Raw genomic sequence first — 19,299 nt, 5'->3', positions numbered from 1 at the left:
TTTTATATATTTATGTACAAAATTAATTTTGAAACATTTTTGGTTAAAAATAGTTTTAGCTGATTTTCAAATGTTAATTGACCAGCTTTGATTTTTTTGGCATCTTAAAGTTGAGATGAGACAAGGTTTCATTATTATTATTTTTTTGTGACAATGATCCGAATTCTGCAGATTGGATTATAATTTTGTTTTTGTCATTGTTTTTTCCAAATTTTTTTGGGAGCAGTATATTTTGGTTTTCCAAACATTTGCTTCAATTCTTCATTAACGAACCATTTATCTGAGTCGGTCAAAATACATTAAATAATACATCAGTAACAATGGAAAAGTATACTCATTTAATTATTCATATTTGCTCTGATGTAAATAGTTCATTTCACCTCAAACTTACCTTTCAATCGTTTCAATTGTTTTGACAACAAGCTCTGAAAACAAATAACATATTTTAATTCATTTGACAATCATTGCTGTATTCAAAATGCGTAATTTGATTGTGGTATTTTTCTTTGTCGAGTTGATTCCATCTGTTGATGCCGATTGGAGGTCTTTAGTGTTTATAGTAGCAGACTCTTATGGAAACGAACGAAGTAAGGAGTGCTCTAACTTTAGGTTAGTAGACCATTTGGGCTGAACTAGCGACATGAACGATTCTGATAAATGAATCGATTGAGGTCAAAAGTGCCCGGAAACATTAAAAAAGAAACTGTTAAAATTTCCATTAATGCGATCGAGAACTTACTACTTGCTCAATAACTATTTTTACACTGTCAATGACTGAATTTTCATTTTTCAAACGCTGACTATAAGAGCAAAACGGTGACCCAGGTTAAGGTTCCAGACCCCACTCTCCTCTGATCAGACTATGTCCAGACTTTGATCTCTGATCAGACCATGCCATACCGAAATGACCTCTAATCAGATTTTTGTGCGACCCAAGGAAAAGTGCAATTTTTGTGCGACCGTAGCCCCCTCTGATCAGACAACGCCAGACCGATGAGGCCACTGAATAGACTTTTGCGCAACCAAGTTTTATGTGCAAATTTCGAACGACCCTATTTTTTCGTGCGATTTTGGTGTGAGCAACGCTTCTTCTGATCAGACTATCCTCCTGAATTTTGCCCCTGATCAGACCATTCTCTAATATATGTTGAAAAAACTCGGAATTTGTATAAATATGCAATTCCAACTTATAGAAATCAGCCTAAATTCACTAAAAACATTGACAAAACCGCAGCCAAATGAAAAGGGTCAGTTTACGATCCGTGATCAGAAATAGGGTCGACTGGTCTTTGATATTTTCTTAGAGGGGCTGAATAAATGGGCTTAGTATAAGTTTAAGTAGATTTCCAGAAAACCTCATCAATTTAACGCTAAGAGCGGAGGGTGCTCCAGCTTGAGGCTGAACTCAAGTCGCTCAAAAATTTCCAGAAATACATTCTAGCTGACTCAAGATATACAAAAAATGAAAAGCAATCGATCTTTGATTGTTTTTCATATACGTTATCTTCCTAAATGAACTGCGCGCGCAATTTAAATTTCAATTCAGTTGTATCGGTGTATCTGTCTTTTTTCAGCGCTAATGTAGTAAAGAGATTGAGAAAACTTGTTATATTACTTTCTGAAAAACAAACAGCATAATTAAGCCAAAATGTTTGTTTGTAAACCCGTATAAAAAAAATTATGAATACTTGCTTTAGAGTTCAAAATATTCCGAAAATTTTCATCCCAATACAAAAACAGGGCTTCCAAAATTCCTAAGAAGCGTACTTTAGTAATCTGTTGTGTAATTTGAGGATTTAAACTGTTTCGAATACGAGATGACCAAACCAGTTGGTTATCAGTATTTGTGTTAGAGGATGATGTTGACGGTACAATTGATGTGTCTATTTCTTGACTCCTATGAGTTTCGCTATTCTCTAATGGAAAACCAGATTGTGCAGTAACATTTAATTGGCCACTAGGCGACCGTATCATAACGCTATCTTTTCTCGTCTGCACTCTATCAATGTGTTATTAACACTTTTTCTGTGTAACAGACAGGTTGCTGCAAAAGAGCAACTAACACCAAATGGTACTTATTTACAAAGACAGTATTTAAATAACATATGCATAAAGTGTTTATACATAGACAGTTTAAGGCTTGGTTACTGACTCCTACACAATGGATACTCCTGTATCACAGTTATACTGTAAAGTTTCAACAAATTGCAAAACAGCATCTTGTGGACAATTCGTACCTTTCAAATCCAAATTCAGTATCATTGAGTATTTTTTAAATAAAGTAGTCATTCACTTTTTTCAAAACAAGACGTTCAAAAAGTTTTGCAAAGATTTAAATTACTTAGATTCGCCTATAATTTTTGCATACCGTTGCGTCCTTTTTTGAGACAGGACTGACTTTGTGGAAATGGGATTAAAATATCTAGCGACTATAAATTTCAAAAACCACCTAGTGGCTTGACATGTGTCAAATTTTTTAAGTAAGCAAAGTGAAATAAACTTTACTAAACCACTGCCTTTTAAAACTTTATGTTTTCTCTCTATTTGGAAAAATGCGGTAATCTGTAACTGGATACACCTTGCTTTTCTGAACTTTGCTCGTACTGTTCCGAGAAAAAATGCGCATGTTTGCTGCAGTCATTTCTGATTGGACTTACATCTCCTACTTGTTCACAGTTCTCAAATATTGCCAGATTTTCTCAATGACTTCTTCAGAGTCACTTCATCTGTCAGGCGTTTGAAAGTGTAGATTATCTTTTTATTGTCCAAATCAACACAGAACAAAACTATGAAGAGAGTCAACTCGTTTTGTAAATGGTTCACAAAGAACAAAGGTTTTGTACATAAATGTTCCGACCCCTCTTGAGGGGGGAGGAACTATATATTCAAACGGGTTTTTTTGTTCAGTCAATTTTCGCCGATCGATATATTCATCGTAGAGAAATGAGACTGGTATCATTAGAAAGCTCGTCCAGTCCAGCGTAGAATATGGAATTAAAAAGTTTTTTTATAAATTTTCGTTTTCTACAGGGAGTTATCGAGGTTTAAACTTCTGAAAAAAGCAGAGTGAATTCACGTTGTTTTATTCACATTTTCCGAAATTTTTGCCTAATTTTTCGTCAATTTTGCTAAAATTTGTTGAAATTTTTAAAAATAGTGTCGTTGATTTTATTTTTAAGGACAAAAAATCCTGGTTGATTATTTTGATTTAACTTTTTTCCTCAAAAACTCTGGATAAATATTTCAAAATTCAGCCTTTTTCATCAAAAGCAGCACGAAATAAGCTACTTTAGTCCACTTTGATAAAATTTGCCGGCACTACACCCCCAAACAACACTAATAAAATCTTTGTAGACTTAGAAGGGAGCTATTCCTACATCAGCTTCCGCTGTGAGTGCTCTGTAATTAAAACTTTGCCGTTTTTTGCTAGCTTTACGCGTTTATTATTAAAAATGCAGAATTTTTTTTGAGTTCTCAACTAACAAATTATCTAAATCTACAATATTCGAAAAATTCAATAGTTCCTAACGGACAATAAGCACTAGCAGGGCTAATTTTGGGCCAATGTTAGCCTGTTACAATCCAAAAAGATTTCGGATTGCAATCAGTCGGTTTTCTGATTGAAAAAAGACCTTTTTTAATAATAAAGAACAGAACATATCAAATGAAAGCTCAGGAGTGATAGGTCCAATTAGCTTCCTAAGCAATTAATTGCAAGCTAATGCATTTAGTTTTTTATTTGAAAGTTTATGATCGTTTCGATTTTTAAAAATAATTGATTTTTAAATAAATAATGGCTTACTGAACTTTTCCTCCTTTTTTTTCTTAATTTGGTCAACTTGCAGCTTAGTGTCAGCGAAGAAAGAATGCTTCTTCATTCTACTAATTGAAAATTTAGTCTCGATTGCGTTTTTAAGCCTGATGTTATTGTTTTCTGGCTTTGATACTATTTGACTTCAGATTTTTTTTGTTTTTATAAATCTGCCATTTTTTCACGTTTTCTGGTCACATTATCATATTACTGACAGTTCTCATATCTCATTATTAGCGTTCAAAATGAAACGCAATTGAACATATTAAAATGCTTAAAGATATAGATTATCGTTTTAACAGCCTCGACACTTCTTTCTTAAAAAAATTAATTGAATTTTTTAATTTTGTCATTAACAGTCTTTTTTACTTTGTCATTTCAGTTGTATGAAGTTTCCTGTATAGTGATAGGTTTCACTGACATGTTACGGAAGAATAGACGAGCCGATACTCTAATGTTCATGTGTTGTAACAGTGGGCTAAATCCCAATGGAGTTGGAGGGCGAGGGGAATTGGTGATTGGACCCTGTCAACTCTTGTTCTGTTTAGTCTGTTGACATTTCTATAATTAGTTTCGACTCGTTTCTCTCTCTTTCTCTGTCTACCGTTACCCCTCCCTCAAAATGTTGCAGGGATGCTGACCGACGAAGAGTTTAGCCGACACAAAAAATGAGATATTTAATTGGACGTCTTAATTCTGATTTGTCGACAAATCTGATTCGTCAATATCAAATGTCATTAAATCGTCCAACTATTACAATGGATTTTAGTCGGATTCAAGTAACATTTTTTGGTTGTCGGCTAACTAGATCTTCATTTGCCCAATTTGGCCATCGCCCGTCAAAATTGCTGAGTTCCATATACGTGGCGGGATACTATAGTTGAAGTCTATTTACGTAATATGGCTCTCTCTGTGACATTTGAGCTGATGAGTTTACCAAAAAAGGCATTATTCAACAGTCGACGGGGAGTAGGTCTTCCACAAGTAATTTTCTGTGACAATTTATATGAAGCAAACAGATTATTTAGTTGGCAGCCCCGGGTTATTGGGAATTTGAGCAACGAAATGGTTAATACGGCGAGAACAGTATGCAGACATAAGAAAGAGCGACTTAGTGCAAGGAGTGTTTATTATAGTTGTTAGTTCTTGGAGTTTATGGGAGGCAGAAGTAGCCCTTGTAATTAAATAACCGACTATAGGTAACCCAATATAAGGATATGAAAACATTATTGATGCTTGTATGTTACTGGCAGTCGTTTTGTTTTATACAAAAAACATAAAATATTTTTAATAAGTTTGGGTGTCTCAGATATGTTATAATTTATCTTATCGCCATATTTGTTTAATAGTTGCGGGGTAGGGCGTGTGCGAAATGGTCTTAAAATGCTCCTCTTTGATAACGCAGAAATAATTGTTCCAACCCCTCTTGAGGGGGGAGGAACTATATACTCAAATGGGTTTTTTTTGTTCAGTCAATTTTCGCCGATCGATATATTCATCGTAGAGAAATGAGACTGGTATCATTAGAAAGCTCGACCAGCGTAGAAAATGGAATTAAAAAGATTTTTATAATTTTCGTTTTCTACAGGGAGTTGTCGAGGTTTAAACTTCTGAAAAAAGTAGAGTGAATTCCGTTGTTTTTATTCACATTTTCCGGAATTTTTGTCTAAAAATATGTCAATATTGCTAAATATTGTTAAAATTTTGAAAAATAGTGTTGTTGTTTTTTTTGAAAAACAAAAATATATTGTCAACTGTTTTCAATTAAATTTTTTGTCGAAAACTCTGGCTAAGTATTTCAAAATTCAGCCTTTTTATCAAAAACAGCACGAAATAAGCTTCTTTAGTCCTCTTTCATTACATTTACCGGAAGTACACAGCCATACACCACAAATACAATCGTTTTAGACTCAAAAGAGGGCTATTTGTATTTCAACTTTTTGTTGAGAGAGCTCTGTAATGATATTTGCCGTTTTCTGCTAATTTTACCCGTTGATTATTAAAAATGCAGCATATTTTTGATATTGTAACTAAACAATTATCAATATCTATTACCTTCGAGTTATTAAGTGTTCCTAACGGACTAGCAGTAATAGCAAGGCTAGTTTTGGACCAATCTTGGACTGTTACAATCAAAATCGAATTCGTATTGTAATCAGTCGGTTTTTTTTAAAATGGGACTTCATTATAATAATTAAAGAAAAGAACAATTCAATTCGAAGCGCAGTAGTGAAAATTCAAACTGGCTTCCTAAATAGCTTGATGTTGATGCATCTAGTTTGTTACTTGAAAGCTTACGGTCGTTTTGAATTTCAAAAATTTTTGATTTTTAAATATATGGCTTAATGAAATCTGTCTCTAATTTTTTTCTCAATTCGGTCAACTTGTAGCTTAGTGTCATCAACGAAAGAATGCTTCTTCTTTCTACTGATTTGAAATTGAATATCTATTGCGGTTTTACGCCTTAAGTTTTGGTTTTCTGTTTTTGATACCACTTTTCACATATTTTTTTTTTCAGATATTTGCCGATTTTTCACGTTTTCTAATTTTGTCACGTTGTCACATTGGTGACAGATCACATATCACATTATTGGCAATCAAGAAAAACACAATTGAGCATATAAAAATCCTGAAAGATATAGATTATGGTTTAACGGCATCGACATTACTTTCTTGAAGAAATGAATTGACTTTTTTAAATTTTGTCGTTAACTGTTGTTTTGGCGTTGTCGTTTTAGTCATATGAAATTTCCTCTATAATGACTGTTCATTAGTTTTCCATAGAAGAATAGATGAGTCAATTTCCCGGTATTAGTGGATAGCTGATGGCTTTCATCACTTTGAAAACAATTGTTTTCCAAAACAAAAAAAAATCTTTTTAAAACCGCAATTTTATTCTTTTACTGTCTATTTTTACCTAGTCCCGTTAACCCGTTAATTAGAGGTGAAATATGACATTATTGATGTCAAGGGAATGTGTCAAAAGGGATTGGTGTCACAAAATGCAATGCTTGCAAGAATTCGTTATGAAAAAGTAAATTAATTTTTAATTTTTGTCATATTTGACGTTTTTTTGCAGACAAAAACATATTCTGGATAATTTCAGGTCTCAATGGCTTCTTTGTGAAGCATAAACTATCTAATTTTTTTCTTCTATAATTAATGGCTTTCATGACTTTGGAAGTAATTTTGTTTTAAAAAAACAAAAGTGTTACTTAGTTTAACCTTATTTCTTTTTCGTCTGCTTGGTACCTGGTCTCAATAAAAAGAGGTCACATACTACATTATTTGTGTTCCAAGAAAGGCGCAGTCGAACATATTTTGAGGCCCAAATTATGGCTTTACGGATTCGACAGCGTTTTCTGGCAAGTTTGAATTGAATTTTTGTTTGTTGTCCTTTTGTTGTTCTTTTTAACCGCATAAGTTGAATGATGACAGGTCCTAATGTCTTTCTAAAAGGGCATAGGTAATCGCAAACCTATGGGATATATTATTGATTTCTAACGGCTTTCATTACTTTTAAATTAAATGTTTTGAAAAAATGAGAGAATTTTTTAACTTTACTGTTTTTGTTCTTTTTTCTCTGTTTGTTACCAAGGCTTATTATAGACTGGTCTCAATCCTTTTCTGATGAATTAAAATTTATTACGTATAGTTTCAGTTTTATCTGACGCTATGTTGACTTTTTAATTAACTTTTGTTTTTTAAAATGGACAAAGTTTTTGATGTAATTAATGTTTGTTGTTGTTGTTGTTTGATTTTACTGTTCGTCTTAACTCGCTTTCATAATATCGGCATATCTCATCAATCTAGTGCATCATTTTTTTTTACTCCACTGAGTTATTAGCTATGGAGACTATCTTTTCGTTTATACACTTTTTTTTGAAAAAGACTTGAATTTTTGTTTTTTTCTATCTGTTCCTTATTTGGTAGAAAATTACGCCAAAATTTTGGGTGAGCAGGGTCGGATCCCAATGTGCAATCGCACATTACCGAGCCTCCTTGTTAATTCAGCCGCTAATTTCTCAAAATGGGAAGCATTTTCACAAACAAGGTACATCGAAAAACTTGAGCACGCTGCAATGCTGTTTTATTTGTTTCAATTGAGCCTTTATTTTCAGCAGGTTCTATGCTTGATCGATCCTTATCAAGGCTGAAAAGACTTTTCCTCGACACATGAAGAAGCGTAAAACGTTTGCGACTCATATAGCCGACGAATGTAAATGTGTTTAATAGAAATTGTTTGTAATGGCTAGTCCCACCTCTTTTAGGACTATATAAACCATATTTCGATAAAACTGAACAAAACAGAGCTAAATCTGAAATTGGTTTGTTTACATAGAAATTGTTTTGCATATGGAAGACGAATAACAGGGCATGGGGCGATGTTTGAAGGCAAAGCAGATCAGTAGCTTGTGGTAAAAAAAATAACTTGATGAATATTACTATGGTGAAATATGCTAATTGTTTTATGACTTTTGCAGCAACAGTTTCTGCACTTATGGCTACCTGGTTGACACACCCGAGAAGAATGTGAGATGGCCCGACAGATACAACCAAGTCTTTCAGATCCTCGCCCTCAGGCACTACAAAACAATCAACTGGTTCTCTTTCTGGACTCAAGAGTTAGGTGCATCAATCACATTTATTAAATATTTTTTTAGATATTGTGAAATTAGTCGTTTCTTTTGAACCCATTTTTTGCCCGGGTTTTGTTCATTATTGGTGAGTTAGTTGATTTATGTATAGCGAATGCGAAGCCTAGGTTACTTTTTTATCAGCATCAGCATTGAAAACAGTTCTTTAATTGGGAACAATTATCTCTCAATAAAAATTTCACTCCTCTCTAACTCCGGATAAGACATGAAGGCGCTGCAGTTTATTAAGGACCAAAACTGTTATTTTTTTCTTTCTAGGAAAGTGTTGTGAGTTCCAGGAGCACATGTACTTTGAGAATGGACAAGAAAAAGGTCTATCTCCCGCAGAATACTTCACCAGAGTCACCGATTTCTCATCCCAAGGAAAACGGCTCAATTATCTGAGGGTAAGTTTTGCACACTGATTATTGGCTTCTTCGATTTGTGACCAATCAAGGAAGCAACTGTGAATTTACCGTAAAGCTAGATAAAAAAAAATTAATTTCCAGTAGAAAGTAACAGTATGTTGAATTTCGTAGGCATATATGCCCTGCAACATAAAATTTATTTGGAGAGTATGATAACAATTCAAGAAAAACGAATGAGGACAGAATGATGACAATTCTAAGCAAAAAATCGACAATTGACGTTTTACAATATTTGACTCGGAAACGATTACGTTAAAATATCGATCAAACTATAACTATTAGTAGGTAGAGTAAGGTTATTTGATGTAAACTCTTCTCGGCATGTATTTGAATGATTATGATACCACCGGAAATGTGAACGAATTCTTAGGAATGTGTAAATCCACACCATTTATGGTATCCCTGTGACTGACTTTTACGAAATTTGCAGAAGCAAAACAAAATTGGGTAACCCTTGCGACCCCAACTGCAAATCATGGTGCTAAGATTAGTTTTGTATCTTGACTTTCTCGCACTGATAATGGGTATATATACATACATACATACATATATATATATATATATATATATATATATATATATATATATATATATATATATATAGCTGATTTTTGAGCTTTATTCATCCCCAAAATCAAATCACCATCTTGATCTAATAATCAGATCTCTCCAGTGAATCTATAAATTCTACTGTAAAATATAATTTTCGTTATTCTATTTTTTGAGAAATTGATTTTTCTACTTGGTTTAAAACGTCTTTTATTCCACTTGCAAAAACTCTTAAGTCAACAGGATATGGGCCAAACAATTTTCTAAGTCATAAAACCAATTTCTTAAAAAAACTAATTTTTTGTTGACAGTCATAATCTTTTTCGGCTTACTACATTTTGTTTTCACAACTATTTTGCCTGCTCAAACTAAGGTGGATCAACAGACAGTGAAACTGCTGATCTACACAGGAAAGGCACAGGACTTTCCAATCTGGAGCACAAGATTTGTGGCAATGATGCAGACAAAGGCACTCTACAAATCACTACCTGGTACAGAGGAGAAACCCAAAATCACGGCACCACAAGTCAGTGGGTCGAGCAATGATGAGAAGAAGAACCAAAAGGTGCTGAAGGATGCATATGAGAAAGAAGTTGCAGACATCAAGGAGAAGCGGAACAATGTTTGGTGCCATATGGCACTGAAGCTAGATGCAACAACTCTTAGTCTGATGAGACATGACTATGTGGAAGATGACGGCATAGGAGATGGAGCACAGGCCTGGAGGCTTTTGCAAGAGAGATTTCAGAGTGTGGAGACGACGGCAGTGGCGACTTTGGTGGCACAGCTGGTTCGACTGCCGCTCGAGGATGCTGAGGATTTGGATAGCTTCTTCATCAGAGGACAGGAGTTGCTCACAAGGCTGCAACAGGCAGGGGAAGTGGTCTCAGAGACCCTCTCCAACGCCTTAGTCCTCAACGGTCTGCCATTTGTTATGAAAGTTTTGTTATACAGGAAAACATTAACGCGGCAACGAACTTCACAGAGTTGAAGAAAAGGCTACAGAACTTCCATGAGAGCACAGCAAAGAGGCACAAGGGCAAAGTGGCTCAGTGGCAATGGCAGTGAAGCTCGTTTTCAAGAAGAGACACAGGAAAAGAAACAGCTTTGTGTGTGGGATCCCTGGACACATTGCCAAGGACTGCAGGAGGAATGAGACAGCACAATGCAGCAAGTGTGGTGAAAAAGAACACCTAGACAGGCCATGCAAGAGACAAAGAGATGGAGTAAAACATGAGTCAGTGGCAATGAGCCTAAGATTCGCTTCACCAGACAAAGAATACTGGGCAGCTCTTACCCAGTGGAAAACAGCAGTCATGCTAGAGGACAGTGGCTGTATATATCAAATAGCGACAAACACCGACGCGTTCTTGGACTTTGTTCCAATTCAATAAGTGGTTAGAGATCCCAATGGAGAGGTTTCCAGAGCGGTGCGCAGAGGCTGTGTGACGATCATCATACCCTCAAACAAAGGGGAATTTCCATTGGAACTCAAAAAAGTTTTGTAAGTGCTTGACTATTCTACAAACCACCTATCAGTCTCAAGATGCACGTACTGGGGACATAGCTGCACTTTCGAGAAAGAAAAATAGCTGCATTAAATTCCAGAATGGAACTCGGGTAAAACTAACACAAGAAGTTAATTTGTTTTACTTACCCAGCAGCGTTCTATAATTCAAGATGAAACCCAACAGCGTAAAACATATCAGTGCAAGGAAGTGGCGCAGACGACTTGTTCATTTGAATCAAGTGGATGTTGCCAGGAATGCACCAGACACAATGGGGGAACTGGATAATGTATGCAATATGTGCGCATTGGCCAAGATCGCAAAGACTCCGGTAATAAGAGTGGCAGAGACCAAAGCAGAGGAGAAGCTGGAGAGGGTTTTCACAGACGCGATGGGACCTTTCAGAAATAAGTCACTGTCAGGATTCCGGTTCTGCATTGTGTTTGCAGACCAGTACCCAAAGTTTGTGTTTGTGGACTTGGTTAAGGCAAAGTGTGAAGTACTGGCCAGCCTAAAGAAGTTTTTTCTCAGTGTGGGGACGCCTACGAAACTGAGACAAGACAATGCGAAGGAGTTTCTCTCAGAGCAGTTCAAGATGTACTGTTTAGATGCAGGCACTCTAAAGGAAAATACCATACCGGACACGCCACAACAAAATGGATTGGCTGAGAGATGCAACAGAACATTGCCGGAGATGGCAAGATGCTTGCTGATTGACTCAGGACTTCTTAGGATGACGTGGGGAGCAGCCATTCTCCACGCAACAAGGATCAAAAACTTGGTAGCGAGACGAGAAAAAGAAAAATGCCCAGCAGAGGTGATGCGAGGTATAGAACCTAAGATTCCAATTAAAAAATGTTCAATTTTTGATTGAGGAAGAGGAACAGAGACGTAAGCAAATTTGGAACCAAGGCTCTGGAAGGAAATTTGGTAAGTTACACTGGAGAAGACAACGGATACCTAATGTACGTTACCAACCCATGCAAGGAGATGGCCGTTTGAGATCTGATCATCAAGGAGTACGAAGTGGGCTCATTCCCTAACACCAGAGAGAGGCCCGACCTACTAGATGAGGGGTCACAACAACTGGGAATTTGGCAACCAGATGATGGTCATTAAGACGACGGCAACAAAAAAGAGCAGGGCACATTTACAGCAATAAAAGAGGAGTGGCATGATGCAGAGTGTGTGAACATTTAAATAACAACACTGAGACGAGATGCCTCGGATGTTGAGGAAGCTGCACTAGATGAAGAATCTACTGCAACAAGAGGGAGTCTCAGGGATTCGGAGCCGCTCGGAGACAGTGAAACAGGGGACTTCTCACAGTCAGAGACAGTTGGTTTCTTGGATGAGGCACAGGAGCAAGCGGAAAGGGCAGAGCCCAGACCAAGAACACTAGCAAGGAGTGTTCCTCAATTTTTTGGAGAAGTCAGGACCCATTTTGGTGTGACTGAGGGTGACTATGTAGAACTCAAAACAGTCTACGAAGCTAGACAAGGTGACAATTGGGGTCAGTGGCACCGGCCAATGAAGGACAAGTTCAGGGCACCGCAAGACAACGAGACTTGGACTATAGTGAGAACACCCACAGAGAGGAACGTCGTACCGGGAAAATGGGCCTCTCAAGTGAAATTAAGACCCAATGGTCAAGTCGACAAATACAAAGCACGCTATGTGGCAAAAGGTTTCAAACAAGTGGAACGACTGGACTACTTTGAGAGTTTTGCGCCTACCTGTAAGCCGAAGACATTCAAGATTCTACTTCAACTATCGTCGGTGAGGGGCCATGTGATGCAGCAGTTTGATGTCAATACGGCTTTCCTGCACTCACCAATAGAGGGAGAAGTGTATCTGGATCAGCCACATGAGTTTATTAAACAAGGATAAGATGGAGGGAAGTTAGTATGTCCACTGAATAAACCAATTTATGAATTGAAACAGCTAACATCTGGTATAGGGAACTGGCAAACTTACTACTGAGACAGGGGTTCACCAGAAGCAGGAAAGATCATCGCTTGTTCGCGAGAGAAAAGACAAGGGTCAAATCGTCATCTTGGTCTGGGTTGACGACATCATTGTAGCATCAAGAAGCATGAAAATGGTTTCCGATGTCAGAAAAGCACTCGAGGCAACATTTCAAATGGAAGACAGAGGGAGCTTACACTGGTTTCTGAGCCTAAGAATCAGACGAGAAGAAGGCAAAGTCAGAGTTGCCAAGAGCGCTACATAGAAACAATGCTTGAGCGTTTTCATATGGATCAATGCAAACCCTCAAGAACTCCAGCTCATTTGAATTTGAAACTTCAGACAACACAGAACGGAGACGATGATGCTTGGTTGGATCAGATGCTTGGCTGGATCACTTCTATATCTGGCCAAACAGACGAGGCCAGAAATCATGATCACAGTCACCTTTCTGTCCAGACACATGAACGAACCTACCAATCAACACTGGCTATCATAACGACTATCATCAATCAAAACGACTTCTGCTATATCTCCATTGTTCAAAAAATTTAAAACTTACTTAAACAAAAGAAGCTAGTTATGATTTAGAGAGGAAAAGTGATGCAAACAGTTATGGTGATTAGAACGACAGAAAATCAACGACGGGCTCTTACTTCAACCTTAACGGACGTGGCGCAGCACTCAGCTTGGGTGACAAGAAGCAGGCCGCAGTTGCTCTTTCTGCACCAAAAACAAAATATCAGGGCTTGGCAGCAGCAGTTCAAGAAGCATTGTAACTGAAACAACTTCTGGAGGATTTCTACATCCAGCAGGAACATTCAATAGCAATTGGAGAGGACAACCAGAGTTGTATCAAATTGTGCCAAAACCCAGTCATGCACAAGAGCATCAAACACATTAAAACAAAATTTCACTTCATTCGGGACAAGACGGAAGATGGGACTAATTCAATTCATTACGTTCCTTCTGACAAAATGGCAGCCGACATCTTTACGAAATCTCTACCTGTATCTAGGGGGAAATATTCAGAACTGTTTTGACTTGACGCAATCAACTCAAATCTGAGTGGAGTTGTTAGAATATCGATCAATCTATAGTTTTGAACTTAGTGAGAATAAAAGAAAGTTTAATTTACCAGAATACCAAGACAAGAGCAAATTGATTTCAGTCACATAGTTTATATAAAAGAATCGTCAAGAAATGGTGCATAGAATCAAAATTCGGTTCAAATTGGTGAATCTAGGTAACTATCCAAAGAGTGAGATTGTTTTCTCATGCTAATAAAATCTTTCCAGCATGTATTGAATGATAATGATACCACCGGAATTGTGAACGAATTCTTAGAAAACTCCAAATCCACACCATCTATGGTATCCCCTGTGACTGATTCTAGGAAATTTGCAGAGGCAAAACAATATTGGGTAACCCTTGCGACCCCAACTGCAAATCATGGTGCTAAGATTAGTTTTGTATCTGGAAATTCTCGCACTGATAATGGGTATATATACAGCTGATTTTTGAGCATTTTTTCCTTCCCAAAATCAAATCATCATATTGATCTTATAATCAGATCTCTCCTGTAAATCTATAAAATCTACTGTAAAATATCATTTTTGTTATTCTCTTATTTTCTGAGAATAAATTTTCTACTTAGTTAAAAACTCCTATTATTCCACTTGCGAAAACCCATAACCCAACAGATTACAAACAACGATGACCGTTAGAAATTTTCTTGGTTAAATTTAGCTAAACATCAGACCTTGTCGGAACTTGTCAAAGGCGTTGAAAATTGGGATACCTTTTTATCCGGAAATTATGCAATAAACACATGATTCTGGTTGGGCAACAGAAAGTTTTTGTTTCCCATTAAAAACAAAAATTCTCTAAGAGTTATTTTTTTCTACGGTGATCAGACAACAATGCTTTTCCTAAAAAACTAATAAAGCAAAAACTGACACGAATGTTCAGTGGGAAAATGGGAGGACACTTTACTGAGCTTTTTTATCAACATTCTTTTAGCTTTACTGCAAACAAAAAGATCGTATCACTTTTAAAAAAAGTGAAAAGAAAAATTTTCAGTAGGTGGTCATGAAAAACGTCAAACTTTTGCTCAAATTGGTCAAAATGTGGTTTTGAAAAAAACACAAAAAGTATAAGCCAGACAACAGCATGAGTAACATTGAGAGCAAAACGTCCAAATCTTTGTTCTAGTATGAAAATTGTGAGCCTACCTGTTTTCTAAGGGCTCGCAAAGCCAAAATATGAAAAAAAGAGTTTTTTCTGGACAGTAATTATACTGGTTATAATTATAAAACCAGGTATAGTGGGTTATAACCACTATAATGGCTTATAAACAGGTTAGCCTATAGAATACGTTTTATTGCACTTATTATGATTCAATAGAGCAAAAGGATTAGTTTTTCAAGCTTCTAATGAAAATGGAATTAGACCTCTATTGAAAACCGAACTCAAAAAAATTCAACGTGGTTTTTTTTATATGTGTGTTCAGGCACAACACAAGCTAAACCATGTGCATTTAAGACACCAGTGTGCAACAACTGAGAAAAAACTTAGTAAAAATTTACTTCTGGCGTAAATGATTTTGATATCCTAAGTCATATCTTCAGTACTTTGTAAATTACTGACGTCAGCCGTACGTTTCGGCTTTTGGATTGATATACAATTTAGTTTTCCATTTGCCTTAATTAAAAGTCTGGTATATTTTTGGTCTGACGTTCGCTGATAGGCTCATAAGAACTCATAGGCGCTGACAAGTTTATAGGAGCAAAGGATTGGAATAATTTTGAAAGCTTGAAACGTATTGATAATGCAAATCGTGTCCAGTTTTTCCTAGCATCTTCAATTGAAGCAAAGCAGAACAATACAGAAAATTAAGTGGGAGCAATCCTAAGCCTATGTGACGACGGCTGAGTAATAAAGGCATTCGAAAAAATTACATTTAAACGCATTTTATGCAAGAAATCAAAACTCGATTTTTTTGTAAACGGAATAGGCATTGACGCGTTTATTGAAAAGTATTTCTTTGAGTGTTGAGTTCTAATAACTTGTAAATCGAATCGTCTTCTTCTGTTCTTTCCACCAAGCAAAGTTTTGCTTTCTGGGAGGCAAGTACCAGATTGTCTATACCCACCATTTTCTTAGAAGGAAAATGGGCTCTTGATTTCGTGTTTACGAGCATTATGTAATGTTTTAAAGTACTTTGTTGCAATGTTACAATGAACAATGATGCAATTTCCTAAATTTTGGAGATTTTTTTTTCAACCAATCACTGGAAAACACGCTGCTTTAGGTGACCAGAGTTTGATATTCTAAATTTCGCGTACAAAACCATTGAGTATGAAACTCTTTCCTAAATTTTAAAACGAAAAAAATCTTACCAATGTATGTCTCGCATGGCAAAAAACTTTTTGAACTGGGCACTTTTTGAACTGGAAAATAACTATATTTTTTCAAAAAAAACATGGTGCACAGCTGTTAGAAAATTAACACGAGTATAGAACAACTATGGTGGTTTTTACTATTAGTGAAATGTTTGGTGAAAAAATTTAAATTACAATTTTGGGGACAATTTTCGACCAAATTTCTTTGCCTAAAAATTGAAGAAAAACTTTGGCTATATTTTAAGACGATAGCATGGAACGAAATGATGTCATCATTCAATATATCGATAATTTGAGTTTTGTTTTGCAGCCTTAAAATTTGCAGAGAAAATAGTTTAATGAGCGACGCATTTCTTTGAAAAAAAAAATAGTGTCCCCTCTTCTGTAACTTCTGCAAGACGCACAGGTTAAACCTATTTAAATTTGAGCGATGACTCCCTTAGTGAATTAATCAGAAATTTGCTTTTCATGTTTGATTTTGAGGCCAAACATTAGATCGGTTTCCAAAATAATGTCTACAAGGTAATTCTCTCAGCCTAAAAGGAAACAGAGCATGCATCCAGTCTATTGAATTGACCTCTGATCAGACGGCTCATGGAATGTCGATTGTTAAATCTAAAAATTCTCCTGTGTACCCTATATCTTCCTCCCCTCATCTCCATTAAGGTCCTCATAGTACTTCAACAACATACCCCTTTCTTCTCGATAAGTTTCGGAAGAGTTTCGAGATGAAACAAAGACATTTAAGCTCTGGAAACTGAATAAAAGTTACCACATGGTTGTTATCGCCATCAAACTTCGAGGCAAAGCCGAGTTGTTGAATAACTTCGAGAGGGCGATAACATATGTACGGTACTCTGTTTTTAATTGCTCTCAAGCAAAGCTCGCAGCAATTTTATTATAGTCCTGTGGCATTTTCATTCAATTTTTGCTTGACCCATTTTTACATCAGATCCTTTTGACTTTTCGTCATCAGAAACGTGATAAACAGGTAGAGTCCGAAATGCATTAAGTTCTCCTAGAGCTTACGGGCTCATTAGTCTCTCACGCCATTCATCGAAGTAGCCCAACTTTAAGAAATACAAATTCATGATATGAAGAGTGTTACTTGCAGTTTGACTCTTCCCATTAAACCCCCCCCCCCCACTTCACTCACTTAACCCCCCCCCCCCCCCACTTCACTCTTTTCTCGCCATTCACTTTATAGAAACCTTGGCTAGAAAAAAAGGCGATAGTCTGATCCCAAAGCAAAGCTTTACCGGTCTTTCAAATTTTTGTAGTATTGATTGAGCGCTAACAAATTATTTCATCGTTAAGTTATGCAACGGTTGTTTGTTGTTACCGCAATTTGAGTTGATACAATGCTTTGATGTTCTGCAATTTATCAGCTGTCATAATATTTGTTGATAAGTTTTGACATAAAATAGTACTATGATATGGACTGCTCTCCAACATAATCAGACTTATCATGGGGATGATATAGCATAAGGGGAGCTTCTAACTTAGTCCCTCTGTTACGGCTATTTCAGGTGACAAACAATAACGGCTGTGGTTTCTTCATCTCTGAAGTTGGTTATGGCCAAGGACCTCTTCGGATAGTTGAAGATGATGCTCAACCGACAATCTTCACAACTTACTTCCTAGTTCAAGGCCCTGTATTGTACAGATTCTACACACTTGACATGCTCAAGGAACAATTAACATTCGATTGGTTCAAGAACTTCTTCATATGCAGAGAACAGCCATGGATTTGTGAAAATCAAATCAACCGACAAAGCTGAGAAATAACACACAACTCAAAATATATTTTGTGAAAAAATTCTTTCGAAATTTTCTGTCAGTTTTTCTCCAATACATGCCCCATTGTTAACTTAAATTGAAATTAATAGCATATTTGTATTGTTATTGTCTGAGATCTGATATAAAACGCAGAGGTCATCATCTCATAGAGAACACAGCATCTTGGTATTTTATATTTATAGCTTTACCCCGGTTTGAAATTTCTTTGATTTCATACAAGGACCATATATGATTTCCGTATCAGCAACCTAGAGCATAGCGATTGAAGCCTTTTGAGAGTAGGTTTTATTTTTTGTATGATCCTTGTATGACTACCAAGAAATCATAAAAATCATATATGACCTAGTACAATTACGAAGAATCATATATGACCGAGTACGAAATCCAAGAAAGTTGTATGATCGATGACCGGGACATCATGGCATTCAACGTTTATTTTAAATGGTTTAATTAATTGCACCAAGATTCAACTAACCACACCTATTTTGACATTTTAGAAGGATTTAAATTTGGGTGAAATGGCAGAGGGGAGAAGTAATTGGAAGCATACCCCAAATTATTTCTCTCCTCTACCATTTCACCCAAATTTAAATCCTTCTATAACAATTTCCATCTATAAATATAACATTTCATGGTAAAATGTGACATATGAGGTACGAGTGACATATGAGATCCTATAGGGACGAAAATAAAGGGGTGAAAAAGCGGGTCACCTTCTTTTAACATGCCCAGACTCTCGTATGTCACTTTTTACCATGAAATTTAATAAGCGGCTGCGTTTCAGAAAAAATGGTTGGTCCATTAAAGCCAGGCTATATAAGCTGATAGAGCTGATCATAAAACCCTACTTAGCTCATGCTTATCCTCCGACATATATAATATTTGTTCCGAATTCGAGAGAGGTGTTGTTAACAACCTATCTCTTCAGTAGAACTCTGGGATACTTTTAATTTATTTTAAAAATCTCAATTAACAGAAGAGCAAAACTTCATTTAATAATATGAAAAATCTAAAGTTGAACATTTTTCATTTCAATTTTGTTCTCATTTTTAATACCTTCTGATAAACACATTCAAGAAAAAAATTATGCATGTATCTGATGTATAATTTATGTTCAAAGATAATGCTAAGACTATAATGGTATATGCTAAAGTGTTATTAAATGATTGAAAAAGGTGGCTTTTTTGTCCATTG

At 36.2% G+C, this 19,299-nt stretch overlaps 1 protein-coding gene across 1 annotated transcript; it reads left to right on the top strand.

Annotated features, from left to right (window-relative positions):
• The first annotated feature begins 403 nt into the window (after positions 1–403).
• LOC142342134 (uncharacterized) lies at positions 404–18,198 on the top strand. The gene is made up of 4 exons (XM_075393333.1): positions 404–609; positions 8,296–8,441; positions 8,728–8,855; positions 17,835–18,198. The coding sequence occupies exons 1-4, from the start codon at positions 479–481 to the stop codon at positions 18,084–18,086; spliced, it is 657 nt and encodes a 218-aa protein (XP_075249448.1). The 5' UTR covers positions 404–478; the 3' UTR covers positions 18,087–18,198.
• Positions 18,199–19,299: the final 1,101 nt, after the last annotated feature.

This window comes from Convolutriloba macropyga, chromosome 7, assembly GCF_964194025.1.
Source record: "Convolutriloba macropyga chromosome 7, txConMacr16.3, whole genome shotgun sequence".
NCBI classification, from domain to species: domain Eukaryota; kingdom Metazoa; phylum Xenacoelomorpha; order Acoela; family Convolutidae; genus Convolutriloba; species Convolutriloba macropyga.
The sequence above is the reverse complement of the archived record's forward strand: the minus strand, read 5'-3'. Positions and strand labels throughout refer to the sequence as shown.

Excerpts from the sequence above, each read along its gene's own strand:
- LOC142342134 (XM_075393333.1), top strand. The coding sequence starts at position 479 with ATGCGTAATTTGATTGTGGTATTTTTCTTTGTCGAGTTGATTCCATCT. Across the intron at positions 610-8,295 it reads AAGGAGTGCTCTAACTTTAG|CAACAGTTTCTGCACTTATG; the intron begins GTTAGTAGACCA and ends TGACTTTTGCAG. Across the intron at positions 8,856-17,834 it reads AACGGCTCAATTATCTGAGG|GTGACAAACAATAACGGCTG; the intron begins GTAAGTTTTGCA and ends CGGCTATTTCAG.